Genomic DNA, 17,665 nt, shown 5'->3' with positions numbered 1-17,665 from the left:
GTTTGAATCCTGGCTACTCTAGTTCAGATCCAGCCCCCTGCTAATGTACCTAGGAGAGCAGCAGATGATGGCCCAAGTGTTTGGATCCCTGTCACCCACATGGGAGACCCAGATAAAGTTCCAGGCTCCTGGCTTTGGCCTATTCCAAACCCAATGGTTAAATTCATTTGGGGAGTGAATCAGCAGGCAGAGGGATTTCTGTCCCTTCTCGCCCTGCCTCCCTGTAACTCTGACTTTCAAATCAATTAATAAATTTAAATATATAGAGGTATAGATATAGATATAAAATGTGCTTCCACTGTATAAAACACAACTCAAGAATCATTGCTTCTTCTGCAAAATATTTGACTTATTATTCTCATTGCTTTCTAAAATTACTACAGTTTCAAGGAGTTTACAGTCTCACTCTACCTCAGTTCATCTTCCACTTTTGTCTATCATTTACTTCTTTTAAAGATTTTTTTATTGCAAAGTCAGATATACAGAGAGGAAAAGAGACAGAGAGGAAGATCGTCCATCCACTGATTCACTCCCCAAGTGACCGCAACAGCCAGGGCTGAGACAATCCGATTCTTCCACGTCTCCCACGTGGGTGCAGGATCCCAAAGCTTTGGGTCATCCTCAACTGCTTTCTCAGACCACAAGCAGGGAGCTGGGTGGGAAGCAGGACTGCTAGGATTAAAACCAGCACCCATATGGGATACAGACTCATTCAAGGCAAGGACTTTTACTGCTGGGCCACTGCACCAGGTCCTGTTATTTATTTTTACTTACTAAACTTTCCTTAAAGATTTGTTTATTTTAAAGACAGAGTTATAGAGAAAGGAAGAGACAGAAATAGATCTTCTATTCATTCTTTCACTTTCCTGGCACCATATTTGGGTCAACCAGAAGCCAGAAGCCAGAATCTCCAGGACCCAAATATTTGGACCATCCCCTGCTGCTTTCCCAGGCACATTAGTGCTTAGCTGGATCAGAAGTGGGGCAGCCAGCTATACTTTCAGACCGGGGATGGTCTCTCAAGGAAACTGTTGAATTTTTCTGGACAATAGGACACTGGACTCTATGCATGGTACATGCCCACAATGAAGGAACTATGACTAGATATTAACTGTACTACTGCAACGATGTGGAGGAATCCAACATGGAGAGAGGATTTGGGGAATCCCAGAGCCTATCACACTGTGTATTTTAAAAAAAGTAGGGCAGCTACAACCTAAATCAGTACAGCTTAACACCCTGTACCACAGCACCAGCCCCCATTTGCCAAACTTTATGGTGGAGCTAAATGATCTAGTGACTCAGGAAATGGAATATTTATAATAGAAAAGAAATAACTCTCAGGAAAGAATAGAATAGCCCACAATGATGGAAATATCACTGTCTATGAAGAACTACACTATAGTAATAATATAGGGGAACTCAGTGTGTGGGGCAGTGGTTTGGGGGGGTAAGGGAAATCCCAGGGCCTATGGAAATGTAGTATAAAATGATAATAATAATAATAACAATAAATGTGAAAATCATGCAATAGTGAGTTACAATCATAGGGAAGATTTCTTGGAAGAAATGACAGTTGAAACTGGAACAGTGAGAGGACATGATTGACTCAAAGAAAAACACTGTGTGAAAAATAAAACAATGAAATATTCTGAACTGTAAAGAGCAGATTGTTAAGAGAGATAGTGGAGAACTCAAGAGGCAGAACATGAAACCTTGTTTAACTGGCAGGAGTTATCTGTAAGTAATTGAGCGTACTGAAAGTTTGTAAGGAGGCTGGTATGATCAGAGTATCAAAATAGAGAACAGGCAGAGTGAAGGAAACCAACCATTTTTAGCACAACACTATAATAACTTGGCAGTGATAACTGCCAGCAATCTCCAAAGACTACCAGCAATCATCGCCTGAAGTTTGTTACTCCTTGTAATAAAGTACAGGTGAGAATTCTATGGGGAGAAAACTCCAGGGAGACAGTTGAGGGGAGAGGGAATCTTGGTAAGACAGTGTTAGGAAGGCTGAATTTGGGTTAGGTGACTTAAGGGAAAGTTCAAGAAAGCATGGGTTTCCTCCAGATAGGGAGTTATCAGAAAGTGGGGAGGATCCTATGACCGCTGTGCTTAGCAAACTTAGGGTGGAAGAAACTGACAGCATCACAAAGTGGTCTGACCTGCTGATGGTGTTGCACAAAATGGTTCATCCACCAAAGAAGAACACTCTGGTACCCAGTCAGTTCTCAAGTGCCAAGGCTGCTGTTCTCTTCCTCACATTCTTTCTGCTCCACTTGGGTCAGTTTCATCACTTCCCAGAGCTAGTAACATTCACACCAGACTCACAATACCCTCATTGTTGTGTGTATTTTTTTGGTTTGTTTTTCCTGGAAGCAGGGGCCTATATGAAAGTGACCCTTATTTTGCTCTATTCACCCCACATATCCCATTCCTGAATCAAAAAGATGTTAGTTCCTCTAGACAGTTATCTCAATTGCTGGGAAATGACAGTTTACGGAACATTCCCCACTCTCCAGAAGCACCACATCAATACAGAGTACTGAGTTTCCGAAGAGCTCAGTATTGGTGCCAGTAAGTTGAGAAAGGAAAACAGTTCCTGGGAAGCCTCCCAAAGTAGCTCTGCACATCTCTCATTTAGGAAGCAGCTTCGCTTGGAAACAGCGCTTTGCAATGCCTAACACAGACATGTTACAGCCAGCGTTGTGGCACATCAGGTAAAGCTGCCACCTGCAATGGTATTCCAGTTCATCCCAGCTGCTCCATCTTCTGATCCAACTGCTTGCTGATGCACCTGGAAAAAGCAGTGGAAGATGGCCCAAGCATTTAGGCCCGTGCCTCACACATGATACAGTGGATAAAATATTTCTCTCTGTGTCTTCCTCTCTCTATATATATGTAACTCTAATTCTCCAAGAAATAAAAATATTTTAAAGACATGCTAATGAATTTAACTATAATCATTTCCCTACATATATCAACATATCATGCTGTACGTCTTCAAGACACATCTCTTGATTTTAATGTTTTATAAAGGTTGAGTGATGCTATTTAATCCCTTCTGTTAAAGGTCAATCTCCTTCCTCACAGTACAACATAAAAAATTAACTCCTACATGTGATATAATGATTGAAATCAGTATTAAACATTCATGCTAAAAATGCAGGATTTGAAGGCTGGCTCTTTGGTACAGTGTGAAACTGTTGCTTTATCTGTCTCAGCTGTTGTTGCTTAACCCACAAGCCACCAGCATCCCATAGCAGAGCACCAGTCCAGCTCCTGCTGCTCTACTTCAAGCTAGCTCCCTGCTAACGTGGCAGAGAGCACAATGGAAGATGAGCCCTTGCCATCTACATGGGAGACTAGATGGAGTTCTAGGCTCCAGGCTCCAGCCTGGACAAACCCTGGCCTTTGTGGCCATTTAGAGGGTAAAGCAGTTCTTGAAAGCTCACTCTCCTTAGCTTTCTTTCTCTCCCCATCCTCTTTCTGCCTTTCAAATAGATATATTTTGAAATGATTTTCAAAATATGCCAGATTATTTTGATTTATTATATATTTGGCAATCTTTACATAGTTAATTAGGGTAAAAAAGTACAAGGGCTATAGAAAAGTGGGTAAAACCACTATTTCCCTATTGTTTACTTCATGTATCTGAGGTAAAGGGAATATTGAGGGAGAAGCCCCACCCAGTCTCCCACCCACCCCAGGTCCCGGATGTGGGGCATGCTCTGAGATCCTTGCTCAAGTGGTTTTGATAGCTCACAAAAAAAAAAAAAAAAAGCTAGTTCACCAGTTATGAATCGTTGCCAATCTCGCCACTCCAGGCACGATGAGGTCTTTGAAGAATCCACTGATTGACATAGTCCATCATGGAGTCTCTATTTGTCCAGTATTTCACTACCAACAGATAGCTGAGATGGTTGATTGACCTGTTCTGTCTTCTGCCTTTTCATGGTTAGGGTTCTGAGCCTGCCATTTCGATTGGGGGGGATCCCCAAAGAAACTTTGAGGTGTAGCCAGACCATTTTCCTATATGTACTCGCAAGTACAGGGCCCACCACAGTCCATCACCCCGATCAGCTGGTGATTACAACTGCTGGGTTGGTTCTGTTTTTAGCCCCGACTTCCACTGGAACCAATGGGTGTTGCAGTCCAGCCTGGCTCTGACCATCACATACTCAGCCCTCACATAAACCAGTTGGAACTGCAGCCTAGTCAGAGTGACCCACAATAACCTCCACCAGGCCCGCCACTACCCTGGTTTGCCAGTATGTGTAGCAGACTAGTCCAGTCTGCCCCACATCCTATCCTGCTCTTGTAAATGTCCAAACGTACTGAAGCCTAGTTCCATCCAACCAGCTCAACTATCCTGCCCCCACGGATGTTGTTGAGTGTCTCTCCGTCCAGCACACCAGCCCCTGTCCCAGTTATTTTGTGCCCTCCCATGGGAGTGGCAACCCAAGAGGGAGGAGCCCACCATTTCCATTCCAGGTCTCTCTCACTCCTGGATCATGCACTCTCCAGGTGGTTCTGTGGTTAGACCTGACAGCATTAGCCCCCCAGTGCCAGCTTCTGTTGCAGGTAAGCCCCAACAACTCTCACATACTCTAATTCTGTTTGCACCAGTAGGAATAATCAGCCCAGCCTAGCTTCTCCCTGATCTGGTCCACATGAGGCACTCAGGTGCTGTAGCCCTGCCTAGTCCGGTCTGTCCCCATCCCAGCCCACACTCTCCAGTGGGAGTAGCTGTCCAGCAAGGGAACCACCCCTTATTCCCCTGCCGGCTCTGCCCCTCTCTTCCTGATTCTCACGTGTGCTGGTTGGGAGCTGCGGTCACATCTGGCACAAGCAACCTCACCTTAGCATTCTGTGTTGTGTACTGCTTTTGTCACTACCGAACCTGGCTCGACGTACACTCTGCTCTGGCGTTTGGATTTGCCAGTGGACGACGCGAACTAGTTCAGCCTGGTCCACCCCAACCCAGGCCAAATGTATGCCAGTAGGACACTTTCCATAACCTCTTCTGGGCTGTTTCCTTCCATGCTTCTTGCGCTTATTTGTAGGGTCTGTGTCCTGTGAGAGGTGTTGCCCAGGCTCCTCCATCAGAACCCCTCCTGGTGCCAGGTTTCGCACATACCAGTGGGTCCATGGGCCAGCACTACTCAGTTCACCTCCTGTCCTAGCAGGAACAGTGGCTTTTCTTAACTGGCCTTCAACCCATTCTGGTTCCTGCTGTTGGATGCTTTGGCCCAGCCACGGCTTGTCTATACCCACATATAGCTCATATATGGCTCAGTTGGAGTTGAAACCCAGCCTAGTCTGTCCCACATCTACCCTGGTCCTCCAGAACACCAGAAGGTGTTGCAGTCTGACCCGGCACGATGCGTCAAGTCCCAGTCTACGCTTGTGCCAAGAGAGACTACAACTGTATCCTGAGTAGAACGCAGCCCCATTCCAGCCCATGAGCCTTTTAGTGTAAACCTCCACCCAGCCAGGGTCTTCCCCCAGCTCCCCAACCAGACCTGTTCCAAGCCAGTGTTAAATGTGCCAGTGGTTGCTCTGGCTCCATTTGGCATAGCCCGTCACCTGTCGCTACCCCTGCCTTAGACACTGTGGCTCATCGTCCTTGGCTCACACAGACCAATAGCTGCAAGGACCTAGCTGGGCATGTCTTGTGTTCCATCCTGGTTTCTAGTTTAACTTGTGGGGTAAGGTTTGCTCAGTACTGCCTGGTGCGCCCAATCTATCACCTATCCATACACTGACGAGCAGTTGGAGCTACTTTGCCCAGCCTGTCCGACCCACAGGTCCGGACCACCTGTTCACCAGTGGGAGCTAAGTTTCTCCCCATTATCCCCTCCCAGACCTAATTCTCACACATGCCATTGGGTTCTAGGCCAGTGCCTGGTGCAGACTGGCCTTCCTTTTGGCCCTGCATGAGCTGGTGAACATAGCTGCCCAGCCCAACCCACACCCTATTCAGTATGCACATGCGGGTGCCTCCACCTTGACCTGTCCAGACTGTTGAGGGTTCCCTCACCTGTGGTTGATGACAAGCTCCATGGTCACACCCAGCCTAGTCCATCACCACCCCCACTCCTAAGCCATCCAGTGGGGTTCGAATTTCCACAGGGTTTGGCCCACACATCCCCCTCCCCACAATCCACCCCTGGATATGGTTCTGGAATGCTTGTTAATGTCATGGCCCTGCCCACTGTGACCCCTCTGCTGATCCATCATCATGTCAAGAATATGCCAGATTTTAAGAGCTGCATATGTGAAGATTCTTTCCAAGAAACAATTTTTGACCTCGACGTATATTCCATGTACAATTTAGGTCCCTGGAGAAATTTTTGCCTTTGATAAGTTTATAGTCTGAGGGAAAGGGACAGACAAAACAAAACAAGGTAAATACACATAGGATGCTAGCAGTTTGCCTAGAAAAATTAAGCAGAAAAGGAAATAACAGATGCTACATTTCCAAACTAGGTAATCAGAGCCAACCTCACCAAGACAGCATGTTAGCAGACTTAAGGAAAAACATTTAGCAGGTTAACTTCACACAATGTATTTGTGGATGACTGTTTCATTGAGTAATATTTATCCTTATGTCATCATTGCCTTCACTGTTTCAGCTTTATAAAGTGTCTCTCTGATAATTCTATATCTATAGGGGAACCAAAAGTCTCCACTAAGAGGCTACTGGAACCTACAAGAGTTTGGCAAGTAGCAGGCTATAAAATTAACACTGAGGAATAAATCTCATTTGTATACACACACAGAGAGAAAAAATTGAGCAGGAAGAAGTACTGGCAGAGACAAGAACCAAGGCCGAAGCCTTAAGGCTCCAGTATGCAAGGGATAGCTGGCAGACCAGATTGGCTGGGGTAGAAGGAGCAATGCCATGGTGCAGTCCAACAGGGCCAGTCGCTTATCACAGGATTCTGGCTTTGTTCCATGTGAGACGAGAAGGCAAGGAGGGCTTTGATCAGACAACAACTTTTGTAGTTGTACTGTAAATGAAAGGAAGGAAGGAAGAAAGGAAGGAAGGGAGGAAGGAAGGGAGGAAGGCGGGAGGAAGGGAGGAAGGAAGAGGAAGGAAGGAGAAGAAGGAAGGAAGGAGGAGGGAGGGAGGAGGAGGGAGGGAGGAGAAGAGGAAGGAGGGGAGGAGGAGAGAGGGAGGGAGGGAAGGAAGGAGGGAGGAGGGAGGGAGGGGGGAGGGAGGGAGGGAGGGAGGAAAGAAGGAAGGAAGGAAGGAAGAAAAAGAAATTTCAGTGGTAGCAAAAGTAATGGGAACAACTGTTAATAAATGGCTGGAGGCATGGGAGTGGCCAGCATTGTAACATAGAGGGTTAAAACACTGCCTGCAACACTGACACCCCATATAGACACCAGTTCCTGTCCTGGCTGTTCAACTTCCTGCTAATATGTCAGGGAAAGCAGTGGAGGATGGCTCAAATGCTTGAGCCACTACACCCATGTGGGAGACTTGGAAGAAACTGCCAGCCAGCCATAGCCCAGACCACTGCAGCCATCTAGGGAGTGAACTAGTAGACAGAAGATATCTATCTATATTTCTCACTATCTCTCTGTTATTTTGCCTTTCACATAATTTAAAAAGGAAAAAAAGGTGGTTTAATTTTTTTATGATTTATCTGAAGGGTAAGGCTATAGAGACAGAGGAGCCTTAATGTCCTGGTCTCCCATGTTGGTGCCAAAGACCTGCACACTTGGACTATCATTTGTCTTACGAGGAACCTGGATTGGAACCAAAGTAGCCCGGGCTCAAACCAGCACTGCAATATGAGTGCCATCATTGCAAGTGGCAGCTTAACCCACTGTGGCACAATGGTGCCTCCTTATTTCTTAAGAGAAGCAATAGCATGCTTATGAAAACACAAATGTTATCTATTCTGCTACCCAGCTACACTACTTTATTTGGCTGCTGTATGTGCCAAAATCGGAATTGAATCACTGAATAATCTCTTTATTCAACCAGCTCTTTGGTATCCAACAGCATATCCAAATTAATATAGGTTAAAATTCCTAACCTGAAAATCTAATATTCAAAATGCTGCAAAACCTAAAACTTTTTGGGTGCCAGAATGACACCACAATGGAAAATTCTACATCTGACTTCATGTGGACAGATCACACTGAAAACGCGAGCATGCTAAAAATGCAGTATATGAGGTGGGTATTATGATGCAGTAAATTAAGCTGCCACCTGGATGGCTACATCCCATACTGAAGGGGCTAGTTTAAGCTACTCCACTTTCAATCTAGCTTCCTGCTACTGGGCTTGGTGGGCAACAGGTAAGAATTTAAGTGCTTGAGTTTCTGCCATTCACACAGGAGACCTGGATGGAATTTTTAGCACCTGACTTCACTTTAGCTCAACCCTGGGAGGGAACCATTGAATGGAAGACTTTCTCTTTCTCTTTCCTTTTCTCTCTCCATATTTTAGATAAATCTTTATACACACACGTACATATAGCCCTTTCAAGTAATTAGATCTTTTTTAAATAAAAAATTACCTTCAGCTATTTATATAAGGTATATATGACACCTAAATAAACTTTGTGTTTAGACTTAAGTGCCATCCCCAAGACAGCTCCTGAGGTATCTGCAAATATTCCAAAATCTCAAACACTCCAGTCCCATGCATCAGGGATAATAAACTACATAACCAATCCAAGGAAAATAGTTTCTGAATTCTGTAAAGAGGTTGAGAGTCCTGTTTTCTGGACATATAAAGCTTCTAGATGCAATTCTGACTTATTTCTTTTTTTTTTTTTTTAAAGATTTATTTTTTTATTATTTTTTATTGGAAAGGCGGATATACAGAGAGGAGAGAGAGAGAGGAAGATCTTCCATCCGATGATTCACTCCCCAAGTGAGCCGCAACGGGCCGATACTATGCCGATCCGAAGCCAGGAGCCTCTTCCGGGTCTCCCACGCGGGTGCAGGTTCCCAAAGCTTTGGGCCGTCCTCAACTGCTTTCCCAGGCCACAGGCAGGGAGCTGGAAGGGAAGCGGGGCTGCCGGGATTAGAACCGGCGCCCATATGGGATCCCGGGCGTGCAAGGCGAGGACTTAACCACTTGCGCCACCGCGCCGGGCCCGTGACTTATTTCTTTAAAAGCCTTCAAATGTATTATCTTTTCCTAAATCTTTCCTTACAATAAAGATTTAGGTTAAGAAAACATGTCACAATATGAATTACTTTCCAAACAATTACAGCAGTTAAATATTCAAAGAGCCTGCTCAGTAAAATTTATGAATATAGCTAAAGAGCAAACATCATAAATAGTGACTCAACACTTTATGTAACCTGAATATTTTAAGATTGTATTAAGTGTTCTGAAAAAATATCCCTGCATTTATAACTGTTCTTTTAGATGAGATTACTTTCTTTTTTCTTTTTACTAAATTGCTCTTTTAGTTATTTTGGGGGGAAAAGGCATCAGATATGAGATTGTTGCATAATTGGCCATCTGTTTCAATGTAATGATCACAATAAATGGCACCCGCTTGCCTGCCTGCCTGGCAACAAATCTTAAGTGAGTCACAGACAACATCAGCATCTTCCTTCAGGGACCACTAAACAGCTGAAACCCACAACTGTCAGTATTGCGGCAGCATTTTTTAGAGACAATAACTACTTTTGTAATTGAACAAAAACAATTATGTGAAAAACACGTTTTCCAAATTTGTATTTGGGATTTAAATGCAGTTTACCACAGATCCTCTCGCCTCCACAGAACCATATTTGAAACAAAGAAGCCTGCATTCAAGCTCTAACTCCACAGAGCCAGCATTTTAGTCCAGTGGGCTCAGTTGCCTGTAACACAGGCACACTGTATGAGCACTGGTTCTAGTCTTGAGTGTTCCACTTCAATTCAGTTCCCTGCTAATATGCCGGAGGAAAGTACTTGGGGTCCTACCACCCACACAGGAGACTCAAATGGAATTCCAAGCTCTTGGTTATTGTAACCATTTGGACAGTGAACAAAGGTTTGGAAGATCGCCTACCCCCTTTCTCTCTGTCACTCCTCTTTTCAAATAAGTACATAAATAAATCTTTTTTAAAAAATGTATGCTTCTGCTGCATACCAGTCCAGTGACTGGGCAACCTTCTTGGAGTCTCACTAAGCTCAACTAAGCCAAATTCTGCAGAAGCGCAGAGTGCACACACTGACATCTAAAAAACTATGTCACTATCCCCCTTGTTGGAATAATGGGACAGCAAACGCAAGCTCCCTGTGCATTTTATGTTAATGAGTAATCTCTGTTTCAAAATTAACTGTATGAAGAGACTTACGACATACCATACTATGATGATCAATACTTTATCTTGTATATACTTATTAACTCTTTTTAATCAAGATATGAATCCTGCATTAATGTTGGTTATATGCTTAAGCACACATATATATTTGTTATGCTAATGTGACATATCAAAACAACTTATATTTATGAACCTGAAATTTTATCTTTCCCTGGAAATTGAAAACCTTGGACATGGCTGCCAAGCTACTACAGAGACACTGGCAAGTTGGGAAACAATATAGCTTCATAGAATGTGAGGTAAAAAGGAAATTAAAACCTGGGCTTAAGTCCAGGCTCTGCAACAAAGTCTCAACTTCCTCTTTGGGAAACAAAGACATTAGTAAAACTATTTCTCACAGAACAAGAGGATGGAATAAAATCATTATTTGTGAGCCTAGAACAATGTCATGCAATAGACATATGGTAATGAGTTGCCAGCTACAGAAGAGACATTAAGTCGTCAGTTAAATATGCTAACTCACTCAGTAGTTCAGAAACCAGTTGTGTGTTTTTGGACAAGATTCAACCACTTGGCACCCCTGTTCCTCATTTAACTTTTAGGTATTAATAATAGTAGTTGCAGAAGAATAAAGATGGCAGAATAGGGTAATGACACATATAAATAGACGGAGAAACATTGGCCAGGGTGAAGCAGAAAAGGCACCTTCCAGGAAATAGGGGAGGATAGCTTGACAGCAGATGGGCACCTGGAGACTGATGGACACAGAAAAGCAGCAAATATAACTGTGTGGTGCTGCAGTGATCCAATATGCCAATGACATTTAGCAAACGGAGATCTGAATTCAACCGACAGCCGAAACTCAACCAGCAACCAGATGGAAAGGTGAGTTCACCAGGAACTCAGGACGTAAACCCTGACAAAGAACTGCTTGTCCTGTGGCTTGTTTGATTTGACCTGGAGCAGAAAAAGAACAGCAGATCCCAGACTGGCAGTGCAGGAATAGGTTGGATTTCACAGCCCAAACCCCCACTAGAGCCAAATCGAGCACCATCTTGTGTAGGGAGATAATGGCTATGGGACAGGACTGTACAAGCAATAAGCTGGGAACAAACTCATTTCAGACTCAGTGAATTGCAACAACAAGGCATCCATCAGGTTCCACACAGAATAAGTCCCAGTAGCCCCTAGATATAACAGCCAGGAGATCGAGAACTCCATGAGTTTCACATCAGGTGCCATTTTGCACAGTATGGCAAAGGCTTTGACACTGCGGGAACAACAGTGAGCTACACAAATGCTATCATCCTGGAAACTGTGGGAACTGGAACTGGGAGAAATGCTGTCCAGACAATGGCGCAACAATAGTGTGGGATCACAGGAGGTAGAGTGCTGAGCCAGTCTAATATAAGGGTCCAGATCTGAAACTCACTGGAGGGAGTGGCACAAATGACTGCAAACAAAGAACCACGTACCAACTACAATAAGTAAAATCATACTGCAGACTTGTGGATGACACAACTTAGAAACCTGCCCTAAGGAAAATCTGTTAACCAGAAGTATAATCACTAAGAGCAAAAGAAGAGACAAAGGCACAATGAATATTACTGAAGACTTCCCTGCATAGAAGCAAAACCCTTGGTCAACCTCAGAGTTAACTGAGGAATACATCAACAAAATGAGAGATACAGAATTCAAAACAATTGTTACGAAGCTTCTTATCAACAATGAAAAGCATGTAATACAGGAGTTCAAAGAACCTAAGGAAGATGTCACACAGGAAATGAATCAAATGAAGCTGGTATATCAAAATTGAAGAATACAGTGGAGCAAACTAAAAGTACAGTGGAGAGTCTCCAAAATAGAATGAATGGAGCAGATGAAAGAATCTCAGAAGTGGAATATATTTCCAGTCACCAAGGGGAAACAAACAAAAAGCTGGAAGCAGAGCTGGGTCAAGCTAAAAAAAGTATTCAAGAATTGAAAGACGCTATTAAAGGCCAAATGTAAGAATTACGGGACTCCCAGAAGTTGCAGAAGCAGGAATTAAAAGTATATCCAGGGTCCGGCATGGTGGCCTAGCAGTTAAAGTCCTCGCCTTGAACGTGTCCAGATCCCATATGGGCACCAGTTCTAATCCCGGCAGCTCCACTTCCCATCCAGCTCCCTGCTTGTGGCCTGGGAAAGCAGTAGAGGACAACCCAAGCCTTGGGACCCTGCCCCCACATGGGAGACCTAGAAGAGTCTCCTGTCTCCTGGCTTCAGATCTGCGTAGCACCAGCCATTGCAGTCACTTGGGGAGCGAATCATCGGATGGAAGATCTTTGTCTCTCCTCCTCTCTGTATATCTAAGTTTGCAACAAAAATAAATAAATATTTTAAGTGTATCAAATGAAATAATAAGGAAAAATTTCCCTAATCTGGAAAAATAATTGAGAAACAACATTTAGGAGAGGTACAGAAACCCCCAACAGGGTTGACCAAAAGCAATCTTCACCACAACACATGATCATCACGCTCTCTTCAATTAAACATAAGGAAAAGATCTTTAAATGTGTACATGAAAAAAACCAACTGACATATAAACAAATGGCAATTAAACTCACAGGATACCTCTCACAGGAAACTCTACAGGCCAAAAGAGAATGGAGGGACATATTCCAGATTCTGAAAGAAAAAAATTGTCGGCCCAGGACAACATACCCAGCAAAGCTTTCCTTTGTGTTTAAAATGAAATAAAATTCTTCCACAGCAAAGAAAAATTAAAAGAATATGCCACTTCCAAACAGAGAAGAGGAATGGCACCCACCAAAACCAAAGGCAAATGTAAAGAACATCCCAATAAAATAACAACAGAAGACTAAATCAATTAATAACCCATTACTAAAATAGCAGGATCAAATTACCACCCATTTATATTAGTTCTGAATGTAAATGGATTAAACTCAACACTCAAAGGTCATGGATTAGTAGACTGGATTAAAAAATCAAAAATCATCTTTTGTTGGCTACAGGAGATATACCAAAATAGATTAGAGGAAACTATATCTCAGGGATTTTGATGTTTTTAGCTTCATTTCTTCAAAACACATTTTTTCCTCATTAAATTCTTTAATGATTCATACCATACAGCAGCATGACTTTCTTCAAGAAGGTTCTTGATTTCCTTTTTCATTTCTTCAGTGACACATTAGTCATTCAGTAGCCTGTTATTCAATTTCATGGCTTTGTAGGTTTCTATTTTTTCTTTCTGTTGTTGATTTTGTTTTGTGGCTTTTCACCTAAGGGGTTGTATAGTAACTGTACTGGAGGCCATCATATCCAGTGGCATTTTGCTTAACTTCATGGCATTGTAAATTTCTGTTTTTCTTCCTGTTGTTGGTTTTGTTTTGGGGCCCTTCACTCTGGGGGATTTACAGTGACTGTGTAGTGGAAATTGACATGTCCAGCTGTGTGGATACGGTGCTGTGTGCATCTCTACTTCCAGATTAAGGATGGACTCCCAGTGAAACTTTTGGATGTGTCTTGACAATGAGATGCTGGACTCTGCCATTATCCATGCCTGTATTAATGGACATATGACTCTCTATGAAGAACTACGCATTGTAATGATATGGGAGAACTTGAGGGAGGGAATAAGGGGAAAGAGTAGTGGAAACCCCAGGGCATATGTTACTGTATCATAAAATGATAATAATAATAATAATAATAAAAGAAAGAATGGAGAGGAATAAATAATAGTAGCTGCAATGCATTTGCCCTGAACCACAGGCTGTGCAATCTGGTAGGCTTATACAGGGACTCGACAACACTCTCTCAGCTCTATTTGATAGGTAACTGAAACAGGGAAGTTAAACTTGCTCAAGACCCCACAGCTAGTAAGCGCAGAACTTGGATTCACAGCCAAGGTTAACGTACTGCCATTTACATCCCCTAGAAAGGGTCAAAGGAAAAATCCTGTATGAAAATGAAGTGTTTTTAACATGCTATAGCAATATAAATAACTCACAAAATAGAATTTTGAGGTGCCTCCTAGTGCCTGGGAAATCCGAAATGGGTTACACCTCACGCTCTCTTTCACAGATTCTTGGAATTTGCCAATGGCCTCAATTTCACCTGAGTGGACCTAACAAACGGCTGATAAAGGCAGAATCCACACGTCACCCTGTGCCACTCTGGACCTCTGCACTCCTAAATCCAGCACTTCCTCTACAAATGCAGACCAAACATTTTCTTGGGCTAACTTTCCACCCCTTGCACTTACACTTCGCTTGAGAAGGATAAACACAGTGCCAGGCAGACATCCAATGGAGTTATGATAAATGTCAACTCCTTTCACATGGATGTGATGTTTAAAAGTCAGAGATAACCTCCTTCATGAACATTTTGTAAACTTCTCAATCTCACGTGGTTAATTAGCTGAGCTATGGAGCCCTGAGCCAACATACAGCTTTTCAAATTTGGAAATACCTACAAGGTACCACCAAAGTATTTCTAAGATGGGAATGACAGAGAGGAGAGATGAGGCGGGCCCCCATGAGTGTCCCCTTAAGAGGTTTCCAATCCCCGCCCCAGCATCTGGGGACATGCCCAGCGTGACTCGCATCTGCAGAGGAAAGCGAAGTCCAGTCCAGATGAGATGGGGGTGTCAGTTTGTCCAACAGATCTTGACTCTGGGCAGCAGTCAGTCCTTGGATGGCAGAATCTGGGACGTACACCTGTGACAAGCTCATTGGCATGGGGAAGAAAGGTCAAGTGCTCCACCCCGCCACCATCCCCCTGCTTCCAGAAGTCAGATCTGGAGTATAGGGCGACGTGACATTCTTACTCCGGAATTTACATAGTCCCTTCCCTGCAAGACCCACTGGCCTCCTCGGGAACGCTACTGGAGCCTCCCATCCGGCAGCTTTTTTTTTTTTTTCTGCCCGATTTTATGCCCGGCCAGTTTCAAACAGCGCTGCAGGGAGGAAGGAAGGGGGCGGGCGGGCGAGGCTGAGCACCTGACCCCTTACCTCGGTCGGCGAGATCTTAAATACTTCGGCGATCTTGATATAGAGCTCCCGGATACTGGAGAAATTCTCCACCTGGCCCGTGGCACTGCCGTGCGCCAGCTGCGTGTGGAAGCTCAGCTTGCGTTCGGAAGCCCGGGGCGCCGGGGGCTCCGGGAGGCTCCCGCCGCCCGCGCCCGCCTGCTCGCCCCCCACCAGCGGGGTGGTCTCCTTGGACTTGGTCTTCTTCTTTCCCAGTAACCCCAGGGGCATCTTGACCGACCGATGGCTTGGGCCCACCTGCGCCGCCCGCCGCCGCCTCCCGGGTCCGAGCCCTGGACTTTGAGCTCTGCGCCCCGGGCTCCGCGCAGGTAAAACCCGCCAATGGCAACGGCGCTTCCGCCTGAAGGCGCCGGGTCGGTCCCCTGCCTCCCTCGGGAGGAGCGGGCGTTTTAAGGAGAAGAAAGCTAGTTATGCTTCGTCCTTCACATCCCGCCCCTCTCTGGTGTACCCCCACCCCACCCCCCGGTTCCTTGTTTAAAAAAAAAAAAATCTATTTCCGTGAAGTCCTCTGGTGTCGAAGCTAAGGAAACCGTGCCTGTTTTGAAGACAAGCCTTTCCACGCTTTTCCTAACTGCAGCGGCGCTCCCACGGTCAGCCGCCCGCCCTGGGGAACAGCAATTGAAGTACAGCAGCCGTCAGCTTCCTTTGCTTCCTCTGGCTTCTTTGCTCCTCACACACAGCAGGGCTGAGAGAGATGGCACAGTCACGGATCCCGAGACTGTTGCCTCGCACACCTCTCCGGAATCCTCTGGACTTGCCTGGGGCAGCTGTCTCTCCCAAGCACTCCCCCAAGTCACTCACCAGCCTCCTCTGGTCTACTGAGAACCCTCCCTAGATTTCCTACCCCAGACCTAATCCCACCCCCTCCGTTCAAGACCCAAATAAATCCCTTTGCATTTGACCAATTTGAGCAATTATCCAAGATATTATTTGTACATTTGCTTTTCAAAGACATAGTTACAGAAAGGAAGCGCCCCCATCTGCTGAAATACTCCCCAAAGGGCCCCAATGGCCAGGGCTGGACCCGGCCAAAGCCAGGAGCCAGGAGCTTCATCCTGGTCTTCCATGTGGGTACATGGATCCAAGTTCCTGGACCATCTTCTGCTGCTTTCCCAAGTCTTCCAATGCATTTGAAGTTGAACAGGCTGCACTCTCAGGCTCTAGGTGGGATGCCACACTAGGCAGCAGCATTACGCCACAGCACCAGTCTTTGTGTTGCTTGATCTGTAAGAACATCTGATTGTATTTTTGAACTTTCCCTCTGGTTACCTCCCCACACTCCACCTCCTGACTATCACCTACTCTGCCTTTGGCCATCTTTCCACCTCACGTGTTTTTCCTGAAGGCCTACAACTTCAGTACTTTCTCAGCTCTCCAGAAGTCTACCCAATCAGTCCACCAAGAAGAGGATGCACTGCAGGAAACTCAATTAAGATTGCACAAAGCTGGGCCTGGCACGGTGGCCTAGCAGTTAAAATCCTCGGCTTGAACTTGCTGGGATCCTATATGGGCACTAGTTCTAATCCCAGCAGCCCAGCTTCCCATCCAGCTCCTTGCTTGTGGCCTGGGAAAGCAGTCGAAGACAGCCCACAGCCCTGGGATCCTGCATCCATGTGGGAGACCCAGAAGGTCCTGACTGGCTTCAGATGGGCGAGAAGTTCCTGACTCCTGGCTTCAGATTGGCGCAGCTCTAGCTGTTGCAGTCACTTGGGGAGTGAATCATCAGATGAAAGATCTTCCTCTCTGTCTCTCTTCCTCTGGGCTGGGGGACATGCCTGGCTAGGTTAGGCCTCAGTATTCATGTGTCAGAGCAGGGGGTAGGCCATGTCGGAATGGGCTGCAGCACCTACCGAATGTGAAAGAACCAGATCTGGGAGCAGATTCTGAAGGGGACTTGTGGGCTTATTTCTGTAGGGTTGCAGCACCTACTGGTTTGCTCAGAAAGCTTTGGGAAATGATGGTCCTAGCCAGGCTGGCCACAGAATTCACCTGACGGAAACCTACCTGAGTGACACTCGCAGCAGCTAATGCTTGGAGGAGGCCCGGTGAGGTCGGGCTGCAACAGCCAGTGATACATGCAAAAGCCAGAACTGAGGACAGATCATGCCAAGCAAGGCAACTAAACCTACTGACACACCTGAGATCTAGGGCTGGGATCAGGCATTGCGGGGAGGAACTTGGGGAATTCCTCTAATAGGCTGCAGCTCCTGCCGGGGAGCACCAGATCCAGGACTTGCTGCAGGCCAGGCCAGGAAGGTCTGTGATATTCATCAGCATCTGTGTAGACTGAGTCTGGGTACAGGCCAGGCTGTGCCAGT

At 45.3% G+C, this 17,665-nt stretch overlaps 1 protein-coding gene across 1 annotated transcript in view; it reads right to left on the bottom strand.

Annotated features, from left to right (window-relative positions):
* GIPC2 (GIPC PDZ domain containing family member 2) overlaps window positions 1–15,557 on the bottom strand; it is a 93,063-nt gene extending 77,506 nt beyond the window's left edge. Inside the window, exon 1 of the mRNA XM_040987220.1 lies at window positions 15,309–15,557. Within this exon, the coding sequence (XP_040843154.1) occupies window positions 15,309–15,557 (249 nt within the window). The remainder of the gene's footprint in view (window positions 1–15,308) is intronic.
* Between the last annotated feature and the right edge of the window lie 2,108 nt (window positions 15,558–17,665).

Source organism: Ochotona curzoniae, unplaced genomic scaffold (genome assembly GCF_017591425.1).
Source record: "Ochotona curzoniae isolate NIBS_2020 unplaced genomic scaffold, NIBS_Ocur_1.0 contig_4612, whole genome shotgun sequence".
In the NCBI taxonomy this organism is placed as follows: domain Eukaryota; kingdom Metazoa; phylum Chordata; class Mammalia; order Lagomorpha; family Ochotonidae; genus Ochotona; species Ochotona curzoniae.
The sequence above is the reverse complement of the archived record's forward strand: the minus strand, read 5'-3'. Positions and strand labels throughout refer to the sequence as shown.